The sequence below is a fragment of the Thermobia domestica genome, chromosome 10, assembly GCF_964235325.1.
Source record: "Thermobia domestica chromosome 10, izTheDome1.hap1.1, whole genome shotgun sequence".
In the NCBI taxonomy this organism is placed as follows: domain Eukaryota; kingdom Metazoa; phylum Arthropoda; class Insecta; order Zygentoma; family Lepismatidae; genus Thermobia; species Thermobia domestica.
In genome coordinates, this window is record NC_137463.1 from 222,520,326 (window position 1) to 222,539,753 (window position 19,428).

Sequence of the window (19,428 nt, forward strand, 5' to 3'; positions counted from 1 at the left end):
GTTTGTTTTCAGTTTTATTTCTTTATGACAATGTTGCCATCACTTTCAGGACCCGAAAAAAATATATGTTGTAGCTAAGAATATAACAAAACTTTCAACCAAAAACTCAGCGACGTGTACAACCACAAGATTTTTCTACATTTTTTTGAAATTTTCAACAGGCAAAGAACAAAGAAAATGCGAATGAATAGTTTTGAAAAAATGTACATTTACACCCAGGTAGTATCTACAATCTATGAACCATTCAGAATATTTCAATCACTCCCGCCAAAATTTAAAAATATACAATTTCGAGCATGTATTACAAGATAATTCGGTAAGAGGAGGGAGTAGGGGTCAAGTTTTATTTTGAGGTAGTTTTAGGTCAGGGTAACATTTTGGGTCAATAACGAGCCAATTTGGATCAAGGGCCGATTTCACTATCTTACTAGGAAAGACCCTTTCATTCGTTCTTAAGAAAAAATCAACAATAAAAATTCATAATTGTTTGATAGCACAGTGTCAATTTCTTGTATGCAAGTTCGTCGCGGATTCGATACTTATGCGTTCACGGGGAAGCCCAAGGAAATCAATATATGGAAAAACATTTCCCCAAGTTACTGAGTTAAACAAAAGGATGCACAAACTGATGATTATAATCATGTTCATGAGCATTCGGAGAATTCACCAGTGCTATTATCGACATAATTTACAATTAGCAATATTAATTCACCATAGTATCTTCGCATTTACTGTCGCTTTCTTTATCCCATCGAATGTACTCGTAAATTGTTATAGTAGTACATGTGAACATTTACTGATCAACTGAAGTGTTTTGAACACATAAATTAATATTTAAATCAATCAATAAATAGATACAGAACACACTAATGATAACCAACTAGTTATACTTAGCTTATTACTTAATAAAATAAAATGAAATTTAAACTTTCATGGTCCACGAATATGCCCTGTAGGCAAAAAGAAAGATTGAATGATCATAAAATAATCGGTAGAATGGTAATGTGGGAGGAAACGACCTAATTGCGAGAAAACCTACAGACACAATCTTGTCCACCACAAAGTCATTGAGTCTATGGCCTGGGTCAGAACCAGAGACCCCTCACACTAGAGGTGAACGCTGTGTCCTTTGATAATTAATGTTGATGATATGTCATGACGGGTACTAAACTCAATATTCTGTTCGAGTGAGTGAAGCCATATCAGGGAAATCAATCTATACGAACGAAACTAAACAAAAGGCTGAACTCTTCAAAAAAAATTTAACTTTACTTGTGAACCTCGAAACACAAAATACAGTAGTTTCAGAATATAGCCTAATCTTTTGCAAATGTACCAGCATACACCAAACATTAATCACTTCAGGGCTGGTGAAAGAAAGAATATAAATATACTTATGTTCGTATACTTAGAACACTATCTCGTGTGAGGTTATTGAAAAGAAAAAGATAAAATTTCAAAGTAACAACACAGTAGGCCTAACACACAACCAATATTTTGGTCAATATTCCTCTTGTTCAGGCTCGAAAAATCCTAGGCGCCAGGTAGTCAAAGCGATTGGAAATACGAGTTTGGCTCCTAAATAAGTTAAGTTATGTAGGCCGATGTATGAGATTTGTATTATTATGGTGCCTAGGTTTGAGAACTGGCACCTAGGTCACAATAAAAATTTTCGAGCATTTGTCTTTTTTCTGATGTTGTTTCGGAAGTCTAACCATCTGTCTGTCTCTATTCGCTACAGCTTTCTTCAGCTTCAAACTATAACGGTGACCACGGAAGTATTTCCCTTGTACAAATATTGTAAGAAAATGAAGCACTATACAATACGATTCTTGTAGCATTAAGATAAGATTAGTTGTAGCAATAGTGTGGGGTGATTAATTGCTAATATGAACAGTAAATAGTAGGAAATTGTAAGAGTGTAATAGAACACGTTTTTTTTTAAAAGGGAGTTAAGAGCTTTTTTAGTGCAGAAAGTGCTTATTTGTAGCCGTAGTATAATAGCATGCAGATTCACGACAAATGTTCAAAATAAAGAAAAGCTATAATATGGTGACCTAGATATTGTCAATCTGCACGTGGCTCAATTTCAAGTAATATAGTACTTAAGATTCCTAATGTTTTTGTTGTAAAATAATAATAAAGTAATCCCTGCTTAAGTGTAGAAGCATATAAAATAGATTACAATGTTAGAATATTACAAATGATCCTTAACGTATTTTAAACCAAGAAAATAGGTCTTGTTAACACGTTGCAATTACGGACAGTAAAGGTATTACTTAATTTCCACTTTTCCTTTCACTTTTCCACTAATTTTGTTTGTAGTTTACAGTCAGAAACTATAATGTGAAAAGATTCCCTGAAGCTTCCCATGTCATTACAGACAAATGCCGATCTGTGACGTCAGGCCAAGACCCCTGTTTTCGTTGACGTGACGTAAGCAGCTGATTTTCGCGTTGTTTGAAGCGTTGTATCTCCGTAACGAAGAAATATTTTTCTGAGATGTTTGGTATGTGGTATATTGAAGACTAGTTCTACACAATGATTTCTTTAAATTACAACCTTTGGTCAAAAAGTAAATGTCTAGCAGTATTGAGTGTGATACCCAGCTATGCGCCTGCTCGTCTTCTCAAGGTCGTGATTTGATTTTGAGTTTAGCGTCCCTTCCAAAAGTGAGGCTATGTGAGACTTAAACCTGCCTATTAAAGTGGAATCCTAACCACAGGAGATCCAGCGGGGAATCGAATCCGGGTCTCCTACGCCAAAGGCACGTACGCTAACCGCTTAGCCACGAGGGAGCTCTCCTCAAGGTCGGGTGCAAAGTGTAAGATACAGGGGAAACTGCAAACACAGAGATAAGTATTCTTGAATTTTGGACAAATGCTACTCTATACCCGGCAAGCAGGGTGACAAAGCAACACACAGTTTTCTCATGCTGGCAAAACGGAGCGCTATACTTCGTGCCTGTAAAAATGAAATGAAATTTTTGAGTTTTACGTCCCACGCTTATGCCGATTAGGCTAAAGGAGACGGTGATGATGAATAATGAATGAAATGGTGGAATGAACAAAGTGGGAGGAAACGGGAGAACCCCGAGAAAACCCACGCACACGGTGTTTGTCCACCACAAAGTTCACTTGGCAGGAGCTGGGTTTGAACCCGAGACCCCTAGCACCAGAGGTGAACGCTCTACCACTGAGCCACCGCGGCCCCTACTTCGTGCCTGTGTGTACATTAAGAAAATACTGGTAATTACTCAGACAGCCCAATTTTTAAGTATATATTTCAGTTTGGTTTATAAAAGTGTTAGCCAGTCTAACACACCTGACAAGCACCTTCCACGCCTGGTTTTATTTCACACCTAGCAGAAATACATGTTCCTCTCACGGGCAAGATAAAGTTTATGTAAAATATTTGAAAGTAAACAACGAGTGAAATAAATAAAAAAAACGAAGAGCAACAAAGGATGAATGATTAATGGTGTGCAACGAGGAGTGAAATAAATAGTTAACAACAATATATTGATCCTATTAATTCCCAATAAACCCATTAGTCGTTGCCGCCCTGTCGACAATACAAAAATGACTAAAACGAATAACGATTAGCAACACCTTGGACGTTGCTCCCTCAGTTGTATTCTAGCAATGGAAATGGTAGTTTGATGATGTATCATTATTATTATTATTATTATTATTATTATTATTATTATTATTATTATTATTATTATTATTATTATTATTATTCGCGGACGGTTTTAATGACAGAAACTTAATATAATTTCAAATATCAAATTCTAAAGCCGGCGGAAAATACCCCTAATTTGGAATTTTCCATAATCCTCAGCTATTTTTATGTCTTTAGAAATGTTTCACTAAGGGACTGGGGAACATATTTAGTCGCCAACGATTTTTTCCCCAATATTTATATTTTCAACTTAACAAGTTATTTGTCTCTCAATCGTCGTTTGCGGCCATTTTAAATCATTCTGTGGGTGAAACTTACCTTCCAATTGAAAACATTGGAGTAAAGAGTGATCCGGGGATCACAGTGAATGGATTTTGATGCATTTATTTATTTGCATTCGATCAGTTTTTACTCCTCACTGAGCCATAAAACATTCCTCACATACTATCTTACCTCTTTTTTGCCAAAGGGCCTAGGGGAGAAGTCCTTAGCTGGACACAGACTAGTTAATAACAATTACAATAACAGTATTAATAATGATAGTTGTAGTAGTAATATTAGTAATTCATAGCATTTCTTTTGAAAGCGTTATATGCTCAAAAATCGCCGTTTAAACTCCCCATTCAGCATATGTATGTGATTTAATGTACTGCTACAACACCTTGTGGAATGTATTATTGAAGCTGATTCTAAGATTTGGCCTTGTTATTTTTATACTATGAATTTATTACAGATATAAAATATAATTCACACTACAATGACTACATGCATTATTCCTTCGTTGTAAACAAATCCTTATACAACATACATTGCTATGATACAAATAATTATATTTTGGTACTTATAGTAACTGCTGTATTCATATATATATAGAAATTAATAAACACACTTGCATTAACAGACTGACTAAGCTAGTAATTAATTGTCTTTGATGCGGATGAACTGTTTTGATTGCAATTATGGGAAATTCTCTTTGCTGCGTGGTTCCACACTGCACATTTTTAACGCTGCAGTATATCCAACTAGCAAGATGGAAGTGTGTTAATTAAATGAATACACACAAATAAAAAACTCATCATACTCCCCCCCTTCCCCGTTGATTGGTGCAATCAAAATTTTTCACAAGGAAGAGGAATCACTTTACTGATGAAACGTTTATATGCTCCTGATGATGTGCACGCATTTACAAAACGTACAATTCCCACATGTATTGAAAACACTTGTTCAATTATTCCCAATTTCCAATGAATAGGTGGTTGATTATCTTCTTTAAATAGAATCACCATGCCTGGAACAATGTTGCACTGTTTGGAAAACCACTTTTGTCTTTGCTGCAATGACGTAAGCTAGTCTGCTTGCCAGCGTTTCCATACTTGATGAAGAATTTGTTGAATTCTCTGCCACCGTGATAAATTGCCTTCTTTCACTACTGTCAAATTTGACTCTGAAAAACTTGTCAAGTGTGCTCCTATGAGGAAGCGTACTGGTGATAAATATGATAGGTCTTGAGGATCATTTGACAATGTAGTGATTGGTCTCGAGTTTAAGCATACCTCGATTTGAATTACTAGAGTATTGGATTCTTTATATGTGAGTAATGCATTACCAGCTATGCGTTTACAATGATATTTGACGGACTTTACTGCAGCTTTCCACAGTCCGTCAAAATGTGGAGACATTAGAGGAATAAAAGACCATGTGAATTCTTCCGTCGTTGCATGTGTCGCAATTTTCTCTTTCAAATCTTCAGACTGGAACAATGCTAATAATTCCTTTTTGGCTCCAACGAAGGCGATACTATTATCACCGTGAATGGTCAAACCTTTTCCTCAACGACATGTGAAACGTCGAAGAGTTGCTATAAATGTTTGTGTTGTACACCCATTTACTATTTCTAGATGTATTGCCTTTGTTTGAAAGCAAACGAGTACTGCTACGTATGCTTTAACTATGGTTCGGCTTCTAACTAGTCCTGCCTTTATGTGGAAAGGCCCACAGTAATCTACACCGACAGTTAAAGACGGACGTGATGTTTAAAGCAGAGATGGTCATCCTCCCTCATTTTGCCCTCATGAGGGCCGCCTTCACCCTCATCTCACCCTCATTTTATAGTTGAGGGTGAAGGCGTTGGAGGGTGAGAGCGGTAAAGTAATTGAGGGTGAGTGAGGGCGTCAATTTCGGGTGAGTGTGAGGGAAGGTGACTGTGAGGGCGTCAATGGAGGGTGAGTGTGAGGGAGGGTGAGTGTGAGGTCGTCAGTGGAGGGTGAGTGAAGGGCGTCAATGGAGGTTGAGTGTGAGGGAGGGTGAGGAGAAAGCATCGATGGAGGGTGAGTGTGAGGGAGGGTGAGGGTGTCAGTTGTCGGTGAGTGTGAGGGAGGTGAGGGAGGTGAGGGTGAAGGCGTCAATTGAGGGTGAGGGTAAGGGTTCATAAAATTAGTTATCTTGCAATTCTTCATTTCTGGAAAATATGTTAGAAAATGTAATGTAATTTTTTTCTTAGAATTAATCGTCGTTCACAGAAAATCGTCATATCAATATTCCGTCAGTTTCATACGCTTTTCATGTGCGAAGACAAGATGTTTCTCATAGCTTTATTACTACTCTATATTTATATATTTTCACTTTATAGAAATAATAATTACGAAATATATAAAAATATCTACTGCAAGTTTTTGGCTACCGAAAATGTCAAAGTTTAACGAAAGTAACCCATTAAAAATACTAGTAGTTCTCAGGAAATAATGTTTTTTTTTTTAATATATTCGTTCAGATGAGATACTAATAAATATTCATATATTCATTCATTCTACAATTCTAACTAAGAAAAAGCTTTATTTATTCTTCTAAGTAAGAGAAAAATATGTATAAGAAAAGTACAAAGCTGCAAGCCGCAATAAATACCTTTATATTTAATTATCAAATAAAAAGTTATTACCTGCTTTTGGCTATATACGTACTTTTAGATTTCCAAACTACGCTATGCACATGAAAAGGGGTCTTATAGAATTGCTGTGTCCGTCTGTGTGTCTGTCTGTCAAGAGGTATCACATCAAAATCGGTAAGAGCTATTAACAAGCGTTTTTCGGGAATCGATCCAGCATACCAATAGTAGGTTGCATCTCCTTCAACAACCTCCTACTTAACAGGTACACTCAAATCACCTTGGGAGTCAATCTGTTAAACCGGAAGTGGTAGAAATCGGAAATTTCCGGTTTCAAATTAAAGACCACGAGTAAAAAACGGTAATAGTGATCGGCAAACGGTTCTCGGAAATAGGTGGATATGAAAGGAACCACCTTAAAGTCTGCATTTCTACTAAACCTGGAAGTGGTAGGATTCACTACTGCTTCAGGTTTCAATATTTATTTTCATAAACTTAAAAGGGTAAGAGCTATCGACAAACGGTTTTCGGGAATCAATTCTGCATTACCAGAATTGGTTCCATCTCTTTCAACAATCTTATTTAAACTTGAAGTGGTAGAAGTCGACCATATCTGGTTTCAACAAACATATTCATAACTCATAAACGAATATAAAACATAGCTACGATAAAGCGTTTTCAGATATCGATTTAAGGTCTTAAGGGGACAAACCACCTGTACTCCTGTATTTCCACTAAAATCGGAAGTGATATAAATTCAACATTACTTCTGGTTTCAATATTGATTTTCCTAGACCTAAAACGGTAAGTGCTATCGACGAGCGGTTTTCGGGAATAGATTCAACATCCCAAGAATAGGCTCCATCTCTTTCACCAATCTTCGAGTTAAACCAGAAGCTATGTTGTACCACTTCTGGTTTCAACAATTTTGGTCATAACTCAAAAGCGGTAAGAGCTATTGAGAAACGGTTTTCGGGAAACGATTTGTCGTTCTAATAATAGGTCCCATCTCCTTCGACAACCTAATATTTAAACCGTAGGTGGTAGAAATCAACTACTTTCGGTTTCTACTATTTCCAGTTTTACTATTGAATTTGTATAGTTCGGAAGTTTACCGTAGTTTCACACTGTAGAAAGATACTCTCTTGTTCTATCATATAATTCTTGTGTTATCAAATACTAGGTTTATTTCCAGGTACTCAATAATATTTATATATTTTTCCATTATAAGACCTAGAAAGGAAGATTATAATTTGCTGTAATGTCATATTTCTATTCATGCATTCAATCAATATCGTGGCTTAATGTGGAGTTAATACTTGATAGTAAATATTTGTTTAGAATGGTAAATTTTCAGAAATGGGAAGTTTTAAGCGGAAAATTTTCCACTTCACATCACTAGTTGAAGGGATGCTTTCAGTAGAGCAATTGTTAATATGTACATTTAATGGACGGAACAATGTAAAGGAGATTTTTTCTTCCAGGGTAGAAAAGGTTTTATTTGTAGCTGTACTTTATTTGAAGGAGCGCCAAGTGAACTTTGTGGTGGACAAACACCGTATGGCCATCCACCCTCATTTTGCCCTCATGAGGGCCGCCCTCACCCTCACCTCATCCTCATTTTTGTAGTTGAGGGTGAGGGCGATAAAGTAATTGATGATGAGTGTGAGGGAGGGTGAGTGTGAGGGCGTCAATGGAGGGTGAGTGTGAGGGTGTCAATGGAGGGTGAGTGTGAGGGCGTCAATGGAGGGTAAATGTGAGGGCGTCAAATGGAAGGTGAGTGTGAGGGAGGGTGAGGGAAGGGCGTCAATGGAGGGTGAGGTGATGGAGGGTGAAGGGAAGGCGTCAATGGAGGGTGAGGGTGATGGAGGGTGAGTGAGCCTTAGGAAAAATGACCATCTCTGGTTTGAAGTATATTTTTCGGCAGTTGACCCATGAATTGAGATGTTGCCTAGCAATTTAGCTTGAAGCAAATTAAGCATTCGTGTATTGTACGTTTGATTATCTGCTTTGACTAAATAATCCAATAACGTTGTCTCAATGACGCCTTCAACAATTGAAGGTTTGCATGAAGCAGTCTCTTTTGTTCATGGATTATGATCAATTTAGTCAAGTCCTGGGGCAAAATAATGAGATGTTTCGTATCATATGTTAAGTCGCTTTCTTCTAAACGTCCACCAACTCTTAGTATACCCTGGTGATCTAAGAACGTATGTAAGTTGCGAATTTTGCTTTATTTTGGTAATTCTTGATTTGATTTGAGACACTTGATTTCTCTATCAAGACACTGCTGCTGTACAAGTTTGATGTAAGTAATAAGTGCCTTTCTTGTTTCTTCAACTGATAACTCGCCGATAACCTTCTTCTGTGGAATCTTAATATTGTTAATGAAACGAAAACAATATTCGAATACTCTGATTACTTTCTCCAACTTCGAAAAATTTGAGATGAATTGTGTTGTATCATTATCAGTCATTAATAATAGAATACTTTTCCTTTGTTCGATCATTGCATTTTCTTCCATGACTACAGCTTCTGACGGTTATATTTCTTCTGGTTCTTGCAACCATGGAGGTCCATGCCACCACAATTGAGCTTGTGTCAATTCATGCACTGTTGCACCTCGAGATATATGTGCTGGATTTTCTGAAGAGGAACTGTGCTTCCAATTATTAATGTTAGTGTATTCTTGGATCTTTGCTACTCTATTTGTCAGAAATTGTTTCCAGCGAGTGGACGGTGATGCTAGGCATGCGAGTACTATCGTTGAATCAGTTCGCAGGTGAATAGATGAAATGTTCAGATTGAGAATTGGCATTTCTTTGTGTACTAATGAAGCCAATAATAGAGCAGCACATAATTCTAATCGTGGAATTTTTACTTGCTTTATAGGAGCTACCTTAGATTTGGAACATAGTAGAGGAACCGACATTTCGCCTTTCATTTACTGAGCGTATATATAAACAGACTCCATAAGCATTCTGTGATGCATCTGCAAATCCATGTAGCTGAATGTCAATTATATTGCTCTTTGCCAAGACTAGCCGACTGACTTTGATATGTTTCAGGTTATCTAACTGGCTCACAATTGTGTCCATTGATTGTGCAAATGAGTTGGTAGTTGCTCGTCCCACTTTAATTCTTCTTTCCAAAGTTTCTGTAGGAATATTTTGTAGGCAATCACTATTAGACTGACTAAACCAATTGGATCAAAGATAGATGAAATGTGAGAAACAGCCTGCCTGACCATGGGTTACACCTTGACTTATTGTTCGCTGCTTCTCCTCTAGCGGTTTGTAAGCTATCAAGAATATATCTGAGCTTGGACACCATACGATTCCCAATGTTTTGATGTTGTCTCCATTTTCAAAGCTTATAGATTCAAAGCTAATTCTAAAATTTGACCTTGTTATTTTTATACTATGAATTTATTACAGATGTAAAATATGATTCACACTACAATGACTACATGCATTATTGCCTCGTTGTAACCAAGTCCTTATACAACATACATTGCTATTATAAAAAAACAATTATCTTTTGTTACTTACACTAAGTGCAGCATTCATATATATCATCATCATCACCATCATCATTATCATCATCATCATAGGCATTCAGCCTTTATTGGAAGGTCACTTGCCGCAGCTGAGAAACTTCCGTGCTTCACGGTTCTCCGCTATCTTTTTCGTCTTCGCGTATGATCTTTCTGTTTTTATATCATCCATTAATTGTAGTCTCCTTCGCCTATTACTCTCTTTCCCGCCACCATACCCTCTAGGACTTCCCTCATGATACAATCTCTTCTTAGGCAATGTCATAACCAGTTTCTCTTCCTCTTCCTAAAAATATCTAAAACTGTTCTATTCTCACCCACCATTTCTAACAGTCTCTCATTCGTTTTCCGCTCAACCCAACTAATTCTTTCCATTCTTCTCCACATCCACATTTCGAAGGCTTCCAGTCGATTTTCATCACCTTTACGTAATGTCCACGTTTCCGCCCCATACAGTACAACACTCCGCACGAAATATTCTGAGTATTTTTCTCAACTCTTTATTCAAGGTCCCACAAAACAGACTTTTCTTCCTCCTAAAGGATTCTTTCGCCATTCCTATTCTTACTTTTATTTCACGTACGAACTTCATGTTATTACTAAGAATACTACCCAGATATTGAAAACTATTCACTTGTTCTATTTTCTTCCCTCCTACTTTAACATTTGACACAGACCCCTTTGTTCCAATCCCATGGCTTTTTTCTTTCTAACATTTATTTTCGTCCCATATTCTTCAAAGCCCATTCTCATTTTTTCTAACATTTTTTGATTTTTTTTTCAGATTCTGCAACAAGCGGCATATCGTCGGCAAATCCTATGCATCTAATCATTCTACCTCGTACCGAAATGCCATCATCATCATATAGGCTCTTTTTCACTATCTCTTCTGTATAGACATTAAATAGTGTTAGCGAGAGGCAGCATCCTTGTCGAACTCCCCTTCCAATTGCACTCTCTTGCGTCAGTTCTTCCTCTATCCTAACACTTACTTGTTGCTTCATGTATAAGTTTCTTATGAGTCTTCTATCTTTTCATTCCAACCATATCTTCGTTAGAACTCCCAAAAACAAATCCCAATTCACGCGGTCAAAATCCTTTTCTAGGTCACTAAATATTACATACGACTCTTTCCCTTTTTCTATAAATCTTTCACCAATAGCCCTTAATAATCAAATTGCATCTCTTGTGCGCTTGCCTCTTCTGAACGTGAACTGCTCCTCCTCAAATTTATTTGTTCTTTCATATAACTTTCTGTTCAGTATTCCGAGCAAAATTTTAGCTGCATGAGATATGAGACGAATAGCTCTATAATCCTCACATCTCTTTGGGTTCGATTTCTTAGCCATCGGTATCATGATCGTTTTCAGAAAGTATTTTGGCCATTCTCCTGTTTCATATATTTCATTGCGTAGTCGGAACAATTCCTTCTTTCCCTTGTAACCTTTATTTTTAATGAATTTGATTGGTATGTAATATATTCCGGTTGCCTTTCCATTCCTAATCTCGGATATAGCCTTTTCAAACTCATCCCGAAGAATACTGAGTCCTTTATCATCCTCGCCTACATTATTCTCTACTTCAACATTTAGGCTACACGGTCTATCCTTACTCTCATATAAGTCTTGAACGTATTCTTTCCACCTTCGTATAGCCTCATTTCTCTCGCTGACTACCTTCCCATTCTTATTTTCTATCGCCATTATCATACCGCCTTGTTTCCTCCGAAATTCCATAGATTTCACCTCCTTGTACATTTCCTCATATTTACCAACTCTTTCTAATTCCTCTATGTCATCGCATTTCCTTTTGTAAAATTCTTCCCTCTCTCTGTCTATTTCTCTTCGTAATTCATTATTTAACTTTCTGTACATCTTTCTGCCCTCTTCTGTATCAACCTGTTTCCACATCTTCCTCTGGCTCATTTTCTGCAACATCTGCTCTGTAACCCATGGTGTCTTAGCAGTTTTGTGTTCGCGGTAACCTACTGCTTCTTCTGCAGCCTGTTCTAAGCCACGTTTAATATGTTCCCACCGTGCGTTACTACCTGCGCCTATTCTTTCCTCGTTTGAACATTTTTCCTCAAATTTTTTAATGAAAAGATTTCTTATTTCCTCGTTTTTCAACTTTTCAGTTTTTAACACTTTGTTACCTATTTTTCTTCTGCCTACATTTTTCAGTTGAATATCTACTTCGGCCAGCACAAGATTATGATCAGAGAACATATCAGCCCCGGGAAGGGTCCTCGCGTTCTTTAAGCTATTCCGATACCTGTCCTGAATCATAACATAGTCTATCTGATATCTTCCACCGTCTATTGGTGATTTCCATTTATATCTTCTTCTCTTGTGCTGATTGAAGCAAGTGTATCCAATTACTAGTACATTCTGTCTACAGATATTCACCAGTCCCTCTCCGCTTTCATTTCTTTCGTCTAAATCATATTTGCCTGCGATACTACCTTCCTGTTTTTCTCCCACAACTGCATTGAAATCTCTTAATAGAATTATGCATGCACCCTTCTTCTCCCTATCTATAGTTTCTTCCATTCTCATAATTTTCCTCTACTTTTTCAGTTGCATGTATATCTATAGAAATTAATAAACTATTTGCATTAACGGACTGATTAAGCTAGTAATTAAATGTCTTTGATGCGTATGAACTGTTTTGATTGCAATTATGGGAAATTCGCCTTGCTGCGTGGTTCCACACTGCACATTTTTAACACTGCAGTATATCAAACTAGCAAGATAGAAATACGTCAATTAAAGGAATACACACAAATAAAAAACTCAAGAGCATATTTTTCTAAATTTGCCAGAAACTGGGCTTGCAATCATCTATCTACAATAGTTCTCTACTTTTATTAACCGTGTAATACTCAGTAAGAACAAAAAGGAAAATTCATATATCGCGAGGACTTTGCACAATGGGTTAGGTACACTCCTGTTCACATAAACTTTGAAACTCGTTCATAGACTAAGTCCAAAAAAGGAACACTAGATTCATCATAATCCCCACAGATTTATACAAAGGAAATTGCATTTTCCCTCCGTACTTTATATAGACACTAGCTTCAAAGTGTATACCCTGATACGTTTTCCTACTACAGCTCATAATATCACATAGTCTACAACATTTCTACAAATTAAACGCTCCACAAACTTGAAAATATCCCCGGTCACAAAGAAGTAATTGACTTCCATCGCTCACCCATTTTCGGATTGCAATGAAACTCTTGATAAAAGAAAAAGTGTATATATATATATATATATATATATATATATATATATATATATATTAGAGAATTCCTTATATAGGATAATTTCTTGTTACGATACGCACATACGCGAAATGTATTTTATTTGACCGTAAACATACGTTGGTGGAATAACAGCTCCCTAAGAGAACGTTAAATCGTTCAGACTTGACGACAAAATCATGAAGTGATGTTTCCACATTATAATATAATTTAGTATCTCCAACTGTGATAACAGAGAAACCAAAAGAGACAGAGACACTAAACTTTGCACGAAGCAACTAGAAAAAGGGAAATATCTGGCCTTTACTGACAAACGTCATCGAGTGAACATCGTTGAGAATGCAAGAGAAAAGTATGTTCTTGCAAATCAAATGACCTAAATTTGGTGTCACCATTCTAAGCAAAAATGAAAATAAAGACAAAAGAGATGGTAAATGCAGATCAGAATGAGAAACATTTCGAGAAATAACGTGAAACAGGCGCCGTTGGCGTATAAAGCGTTGCCATTTATTAAAAAAAAAAACTCCTTAGCTTTAAAAGGATATCGAATATCTCAGCCAGTACGTGACTCACTGATCTCACATAACCACAGTACTGCTTCTCATGATCTACCGTCTTGCGTTATAGAATTTATATCATATTGCACTAGTGACCTTTTCCGAGTTATTGTATCTTTCCGAGGAGCTCCCTCGTGGCTAAGCGATTAGCATATGCGCCTTTGGCGTGGGAGACCCGGGTTCGATTCCCGGCGGGAGGTCATATGGTTCGGATTCCACGTTAATCAGTAGGTCCACGTCTCATATAGCCTCGCTGCTGAAAGGCACGCTAAACTAAAATCAACTCAATGTATCTTTCCGAAACTCATATTTTCTCTTCTGTTGATGGGCTGAATGGACCCTTCTAGACATAGAGTCAGCGTAAACAGTTGATTTCAATATTTAGTTTAAAGTGTAGAAAACTTTTAGTACCTCACTCCTTGTATACGCCAACGGTGTTTACGCTTAACACAGGTTTCATGTTATTTCTCGAAATGTTTGCAACACTAATCTAGGTAAGCTATTTCTTTTGTCTTTATTTTCATTGTTGTTTCCAATGATGATATCCAAGTTAGGTCATTCGATTTACAAAAACATAACTTTCTCTTAAGCTCTCAACAATGTTCCTCCAGTGATTTTTGTCAATACACTGGCAAATGTCCTCCTTTCTCTAGTTGCTTCATGCAAAGTTCCGTTTTTTTCCCCTTGGTTTCTCCGTTATCACGGTTGGATATTCTAAATTATATTATAATGTGGAAACCTCGTTTCATGATTTTGTTGCCAAGGAAGCTGCTATTTCACTAATGTGTGTTTACGGCCACATAGAAGTGTGAGTAATACAAACATATATATATATATATATATATATATATATATATATATATATATATATATATATATATGTGTGTGTGTGTGTGTGATTAAGATATATAAAGGAACATAATCAATCCCAGATGAATGGATGTGCGCTTTTCGGATTTAATGTAAATCTCATTCCAAGTCTACATTAATCGTCCAACAGACGAGTCGCCTATATATTGGACAATCCTATTTATGAACGGTAAATGTTTCAGCATGTCATGTGAATTTATAATAATCAAAATCGCGCTAATACATATCGCTACATGCGCTTTCACTTTCCTTTCTGACGTTGATAGTTATTATCCGATTAAAAGAATTACGAGCAACTATAATGTTTCAATTAAATTATTTGAAATCATGATATTGGCTGTAAAGGTGTTTAGATTTGAGCACTAACATTTGAATATTTCTCCGGTAACATATTGTGACAATTTAATTACACTATTATTATCTCAATTAAGTTGTTTCGCAATGGATAGTGATTATGTTGAAAATGAATATGCTTTACTATTTATTAATGAGAGAAAGATCATAATCATATTTAGATTAAGAATTAAAGTTTAATTCTTTAAACCATAATATTGTTCAAAGACGATATATATCAATCAAAATGTCAGGTTACGCTGAATAAAATGACATACTTGAGGGTAAATTCTCATACATAGTTTCGCAAGAAAATTGAGAAAAAATGAAATTTTGTGGCGTTCAAAATATGTCGATTGTGTGCAATCTCAAGGAGTTTGATAAGTATCATTCACCTGGGATAGATTATTTATTGGTGTATGGAGTTGTTAAATAGCAGTTTGTATCTATTATCATTTGATTTCCCCTAAAAGTAAAACACCTACTTCTAACACTGGTGCACGTAATCCTACTATTGACTCAAGTATTAGTTGTAATGTAGCTATAGAGAAATTACACGCTAAAGCTCGCTGGGGGCTCCGCCTCCAGACCCCCGGTCACGGCTTTGCTATGCGGTGTCAAGTTCTAGAAAACTATTCCTTGAGGAATTCACTTCCCTTTACAGCAGACACCTGTTACCAACACATACTTCAATCCAACCGGTATTATTTCTTCCATTTAACTTTGAACAGCAAACACACAATTTATTAGAAAGAACTCTATTACTACTTCTACTCTGGCAATCACGTACATGGCTTATTATATACACATTGCGCACATCTATATATGTTAGAGACAGTAACAGAATTTATTTTCTGAAACATAAACAGCGGACACTGTGTTGCAATATCCTACCTATTAAACCTTGCATTTTCCGAAAACACTCACTGTTTACAAATGTGAATTTTTGCAGCCGTTTAAATATTTATTCGTAGTATTTTTTTATATTATGTTTTGCAGTGTAATTTAATACAATGTATTATAATAGTGTCGTTGTGCTTAATTGTACATATTACCTGCAGGAAAAGTAGTTCATATCTGTGATATGTGAGTGGGAAAATATTTCAGGCTTCCTGCACATTTATTCTTATATTTACAATGAAGACTACATATTACTAGGTAATTTACAAATGTGAATATTGTTGGAGATTGTTTAAATTTTTATCATAGCATTTGAGTGAACACTACTTTTGTACTATAATGTAGTACAGTGGATTATAATAGAAACCTTGGGCATAGTTGTACATATTACCTGCAGCAAGACTTCTTGAAAAGTTTCATATATACTGCACAAAATCTTGCAGTCTCCCTGTATATTTATTATTGTAGTTTCAATGAAGACTAACATTTGTAGGTGATTTACAAATATGAATATTGTTGGAGGCTTTTTAAACATTTGTTCGTAACATTTGAGAGAACACTACTTTTGCACTGTAATGTAGAAAAGTCCCTTATAATGGAATCCTTCGGCATAGTAGTACATATTACCTGCAGAAACACTTTTTGAAATATTTCTTATTTACTGGACAATTTCTTGCAGTCTGCCTGCATCTCTCATCTTCTATTTTCAATGAAGACTACAATTTATAGGTAATTTACAAATATGAATTTTGTTAAGGCTTTTTAAACATTAGTTCATAACATTTCATTGAACACTAGTCTTTGCATTATAACGTAGTACGCTGTATTATAATAGTGTCCCTTGGTAAAAATGTACTTATTGGGCAGCAAGACTTCTTGAAATGTTTATATATACTAAACAATTACATCCAGTCTTCGTGTATCTTCACTCTTACATTTTCAATGAAGACAATTATTTACTAGGTAATTTAGAATATGAATATTATTGGTGGCTTTTCAAAAATTTCGTTATAGCATCTTAAGCAACACAACTTTCTGCATTGTAGTAGAACAGTGTATTAGAATGGTGTCTTTGTCATTTCTTATTACAAACAAATAACAAGACATCATTTCCTTAATGATATTAAAAACGCATATATATCATGGCTACTATTCCGATTTTAGAGGTCTAATTCCACAGATGCCAGCCTGCTACGTACCAGTACCATCTGAGCAGTAAGTAGGAAATCAAAAATCTAAGGAATTCGGTAGTGTAGGGGAATGACGTGAGCCTACTGGTGAGGAGAACTAGGTTCGATTCCCAACACATTTTTTCACTTTTTCTTTCTTTGAAAGTTTATTTTTATAGCATAGATGATTGCCAATAAGCTTCACTCTATTATACATCGCATTTCATTCCAACCGGTTCTGCACCCACACAAACTACTGAACCGAAAGGGGCAGTTTTCCACGTATCTCATATATTATGACTATATACGCTGCCGACGGGACAATTGTCAAAAGGTGCGTATATATATATTTAAAAATGTGTGTGTGTCGGTATGTGTGTGTGTGTGTATTTCCTTAAAATTTATAATCTTATACTCTCTCAGTTGTTGTATAAACATCAAACTTGGTATACGCGTGTATCTAAACGACTAGTATATACAAGGGAGATTGTTTGCAATTGTTTCCGGTTTGCAGCACACACTATTCTCGCGAGACAAAATGTATTTTTTTTGTCGTCTGGATACTATATGTTGGAAATGATGCTCAATGTTTTTTCCAAAATGTTTTGGGGAGTACACTGCCTCCTTGGGACTCTTAGAGTGCCCCCGCAAGAGACCAAATAATACGTGTATAATAGAATGATAAACAGAATATTATCAGCAGTGCCCTGGGAATACTAACTGTGATCCTTAGGAACATTGTTTCTTAAAGAAACACTGGTGATACACCATCTGTAAGGCTACATATGTTTCTTTTTAAATAGTTGAGTATCGTCTCAAAACTTCACATGGACATACTGCCTAGTTTCGAGACCATCTCAACAGTTAGCGTATAAATATATCCTTTCCGTCTATGTCTGTAATAACGAAAATATTTGTTGACGCAATACAAACAGAAACTATTTTGCTAAAACGAAACAACGGTGATCAGAAAAAAACGCAAGATAAAAGAAGGTTGGTTAGGGAATCGAACCCAGACCTGCAACTTAGAAAGTAGACGCTTTATCGCAGAGCTAACTTACTACGTTGGATTTTGTTTGTTCTATTCTCCTCAACATACCACATAAGGGACCAAACGAAGGCAATTCAAAAATATGACAATTTTGCATTCAAGATGACGACTTCTCCAATGATTTGTTCATAGCGAAACCTGGCTTACCTACCGTGAGCACTACTTACAATTTTCATGGTTACAAATTTTTGAGCCGCCATATTGAATCGAAGATGACTTTTCCAACATGTCTGATTTTTCCCCTCACTTAGGCTGTAATCTACACACTTGAACGAAATTTCGTGATTCCACCATATCTGCAAGTTGTCTAGAATTAGACGCCCTCTTATAACATTCCTAGAACTTTCTTACACTGAAGATGACTATTTTTTTAAGTTTAAGGGCAGATTCGCAAACTACGCATCAGAATAAAAATCATCTCGGAATTTCAACGTCCTAGACACAGACATTACAAATTTCACATTTTTTCGATTTGCTCCGCCAATCCAAAACGAATTTTAATGCTCTTTTTTCTAACATAAACTATGTTCCTATCTTCACTGTTTGACAAAATATGACGTTTCTATGATCTGCGGAACTACTCTAAAAACCAGCATTTGGAAACGACGAAAAATTTCGACACTTCATTTACATGGAAAATGTCGCCTTCTACATGATATCGGAATTTTCCCATTACTCACATCACATGACGAACAAGTATGCAAAATTTGGTATTTGTATGTTTTGCGGAATTATGCAAACAATTAAGTGTGTTTCCGACTATAGAGGTATATAATTACGTCTACATATGCTTCTGTAATTTATGATGTATGGTTATTTTCTCCTCAAAGTTAGACTATACGGTGTACATACAAATTCCCGTTGCTGCTTTTAGTTCCAACTTTTCTGTCACACCAGATGTGGTGTAATAGAACAGCTAATGTTTATACTAATTGTGACCATTGAAGGCAATGTTCAGAGCTCTGTACAGCGACCAAATTGTACTATCTTAATTTTAAGGTGATTCTACAGCTTAATATCGGTAATATCGACCAGTCTTTCAACGGAGGTCACACACAAGAGCAGTGGCGATTTCTTTATGTTACCACGTTTACCGCCGGTAGAGAAACGATTATAGCATATTTTATCATGGACTTCCTCACAATACAACTGAGAAATATTCCTC

General features: G+C 36.2%; 1 protein-coding gene across 1 annotated transcript; it reads right to left on the reverse strand.

The window, feature by feature from the left end:
- Positions 1–9,107: 9,107 nt before the first annotated feature.
- On the reverse strand, positions 9,108–9,497 carry LOC145661798 (uncharacterized). Its single transcript, XM_081727132.1, has one exon. The coding sequence runs from the start codon at positions 9,495–9,497 to the stop codon at positions 9,108–9,110; it is 390 nt and encodes a 129-aa protein (XP_081583258.1).
- Between the last annotated feature and the right edge of the window lie 9,931 nt (positions 9,498–19,428).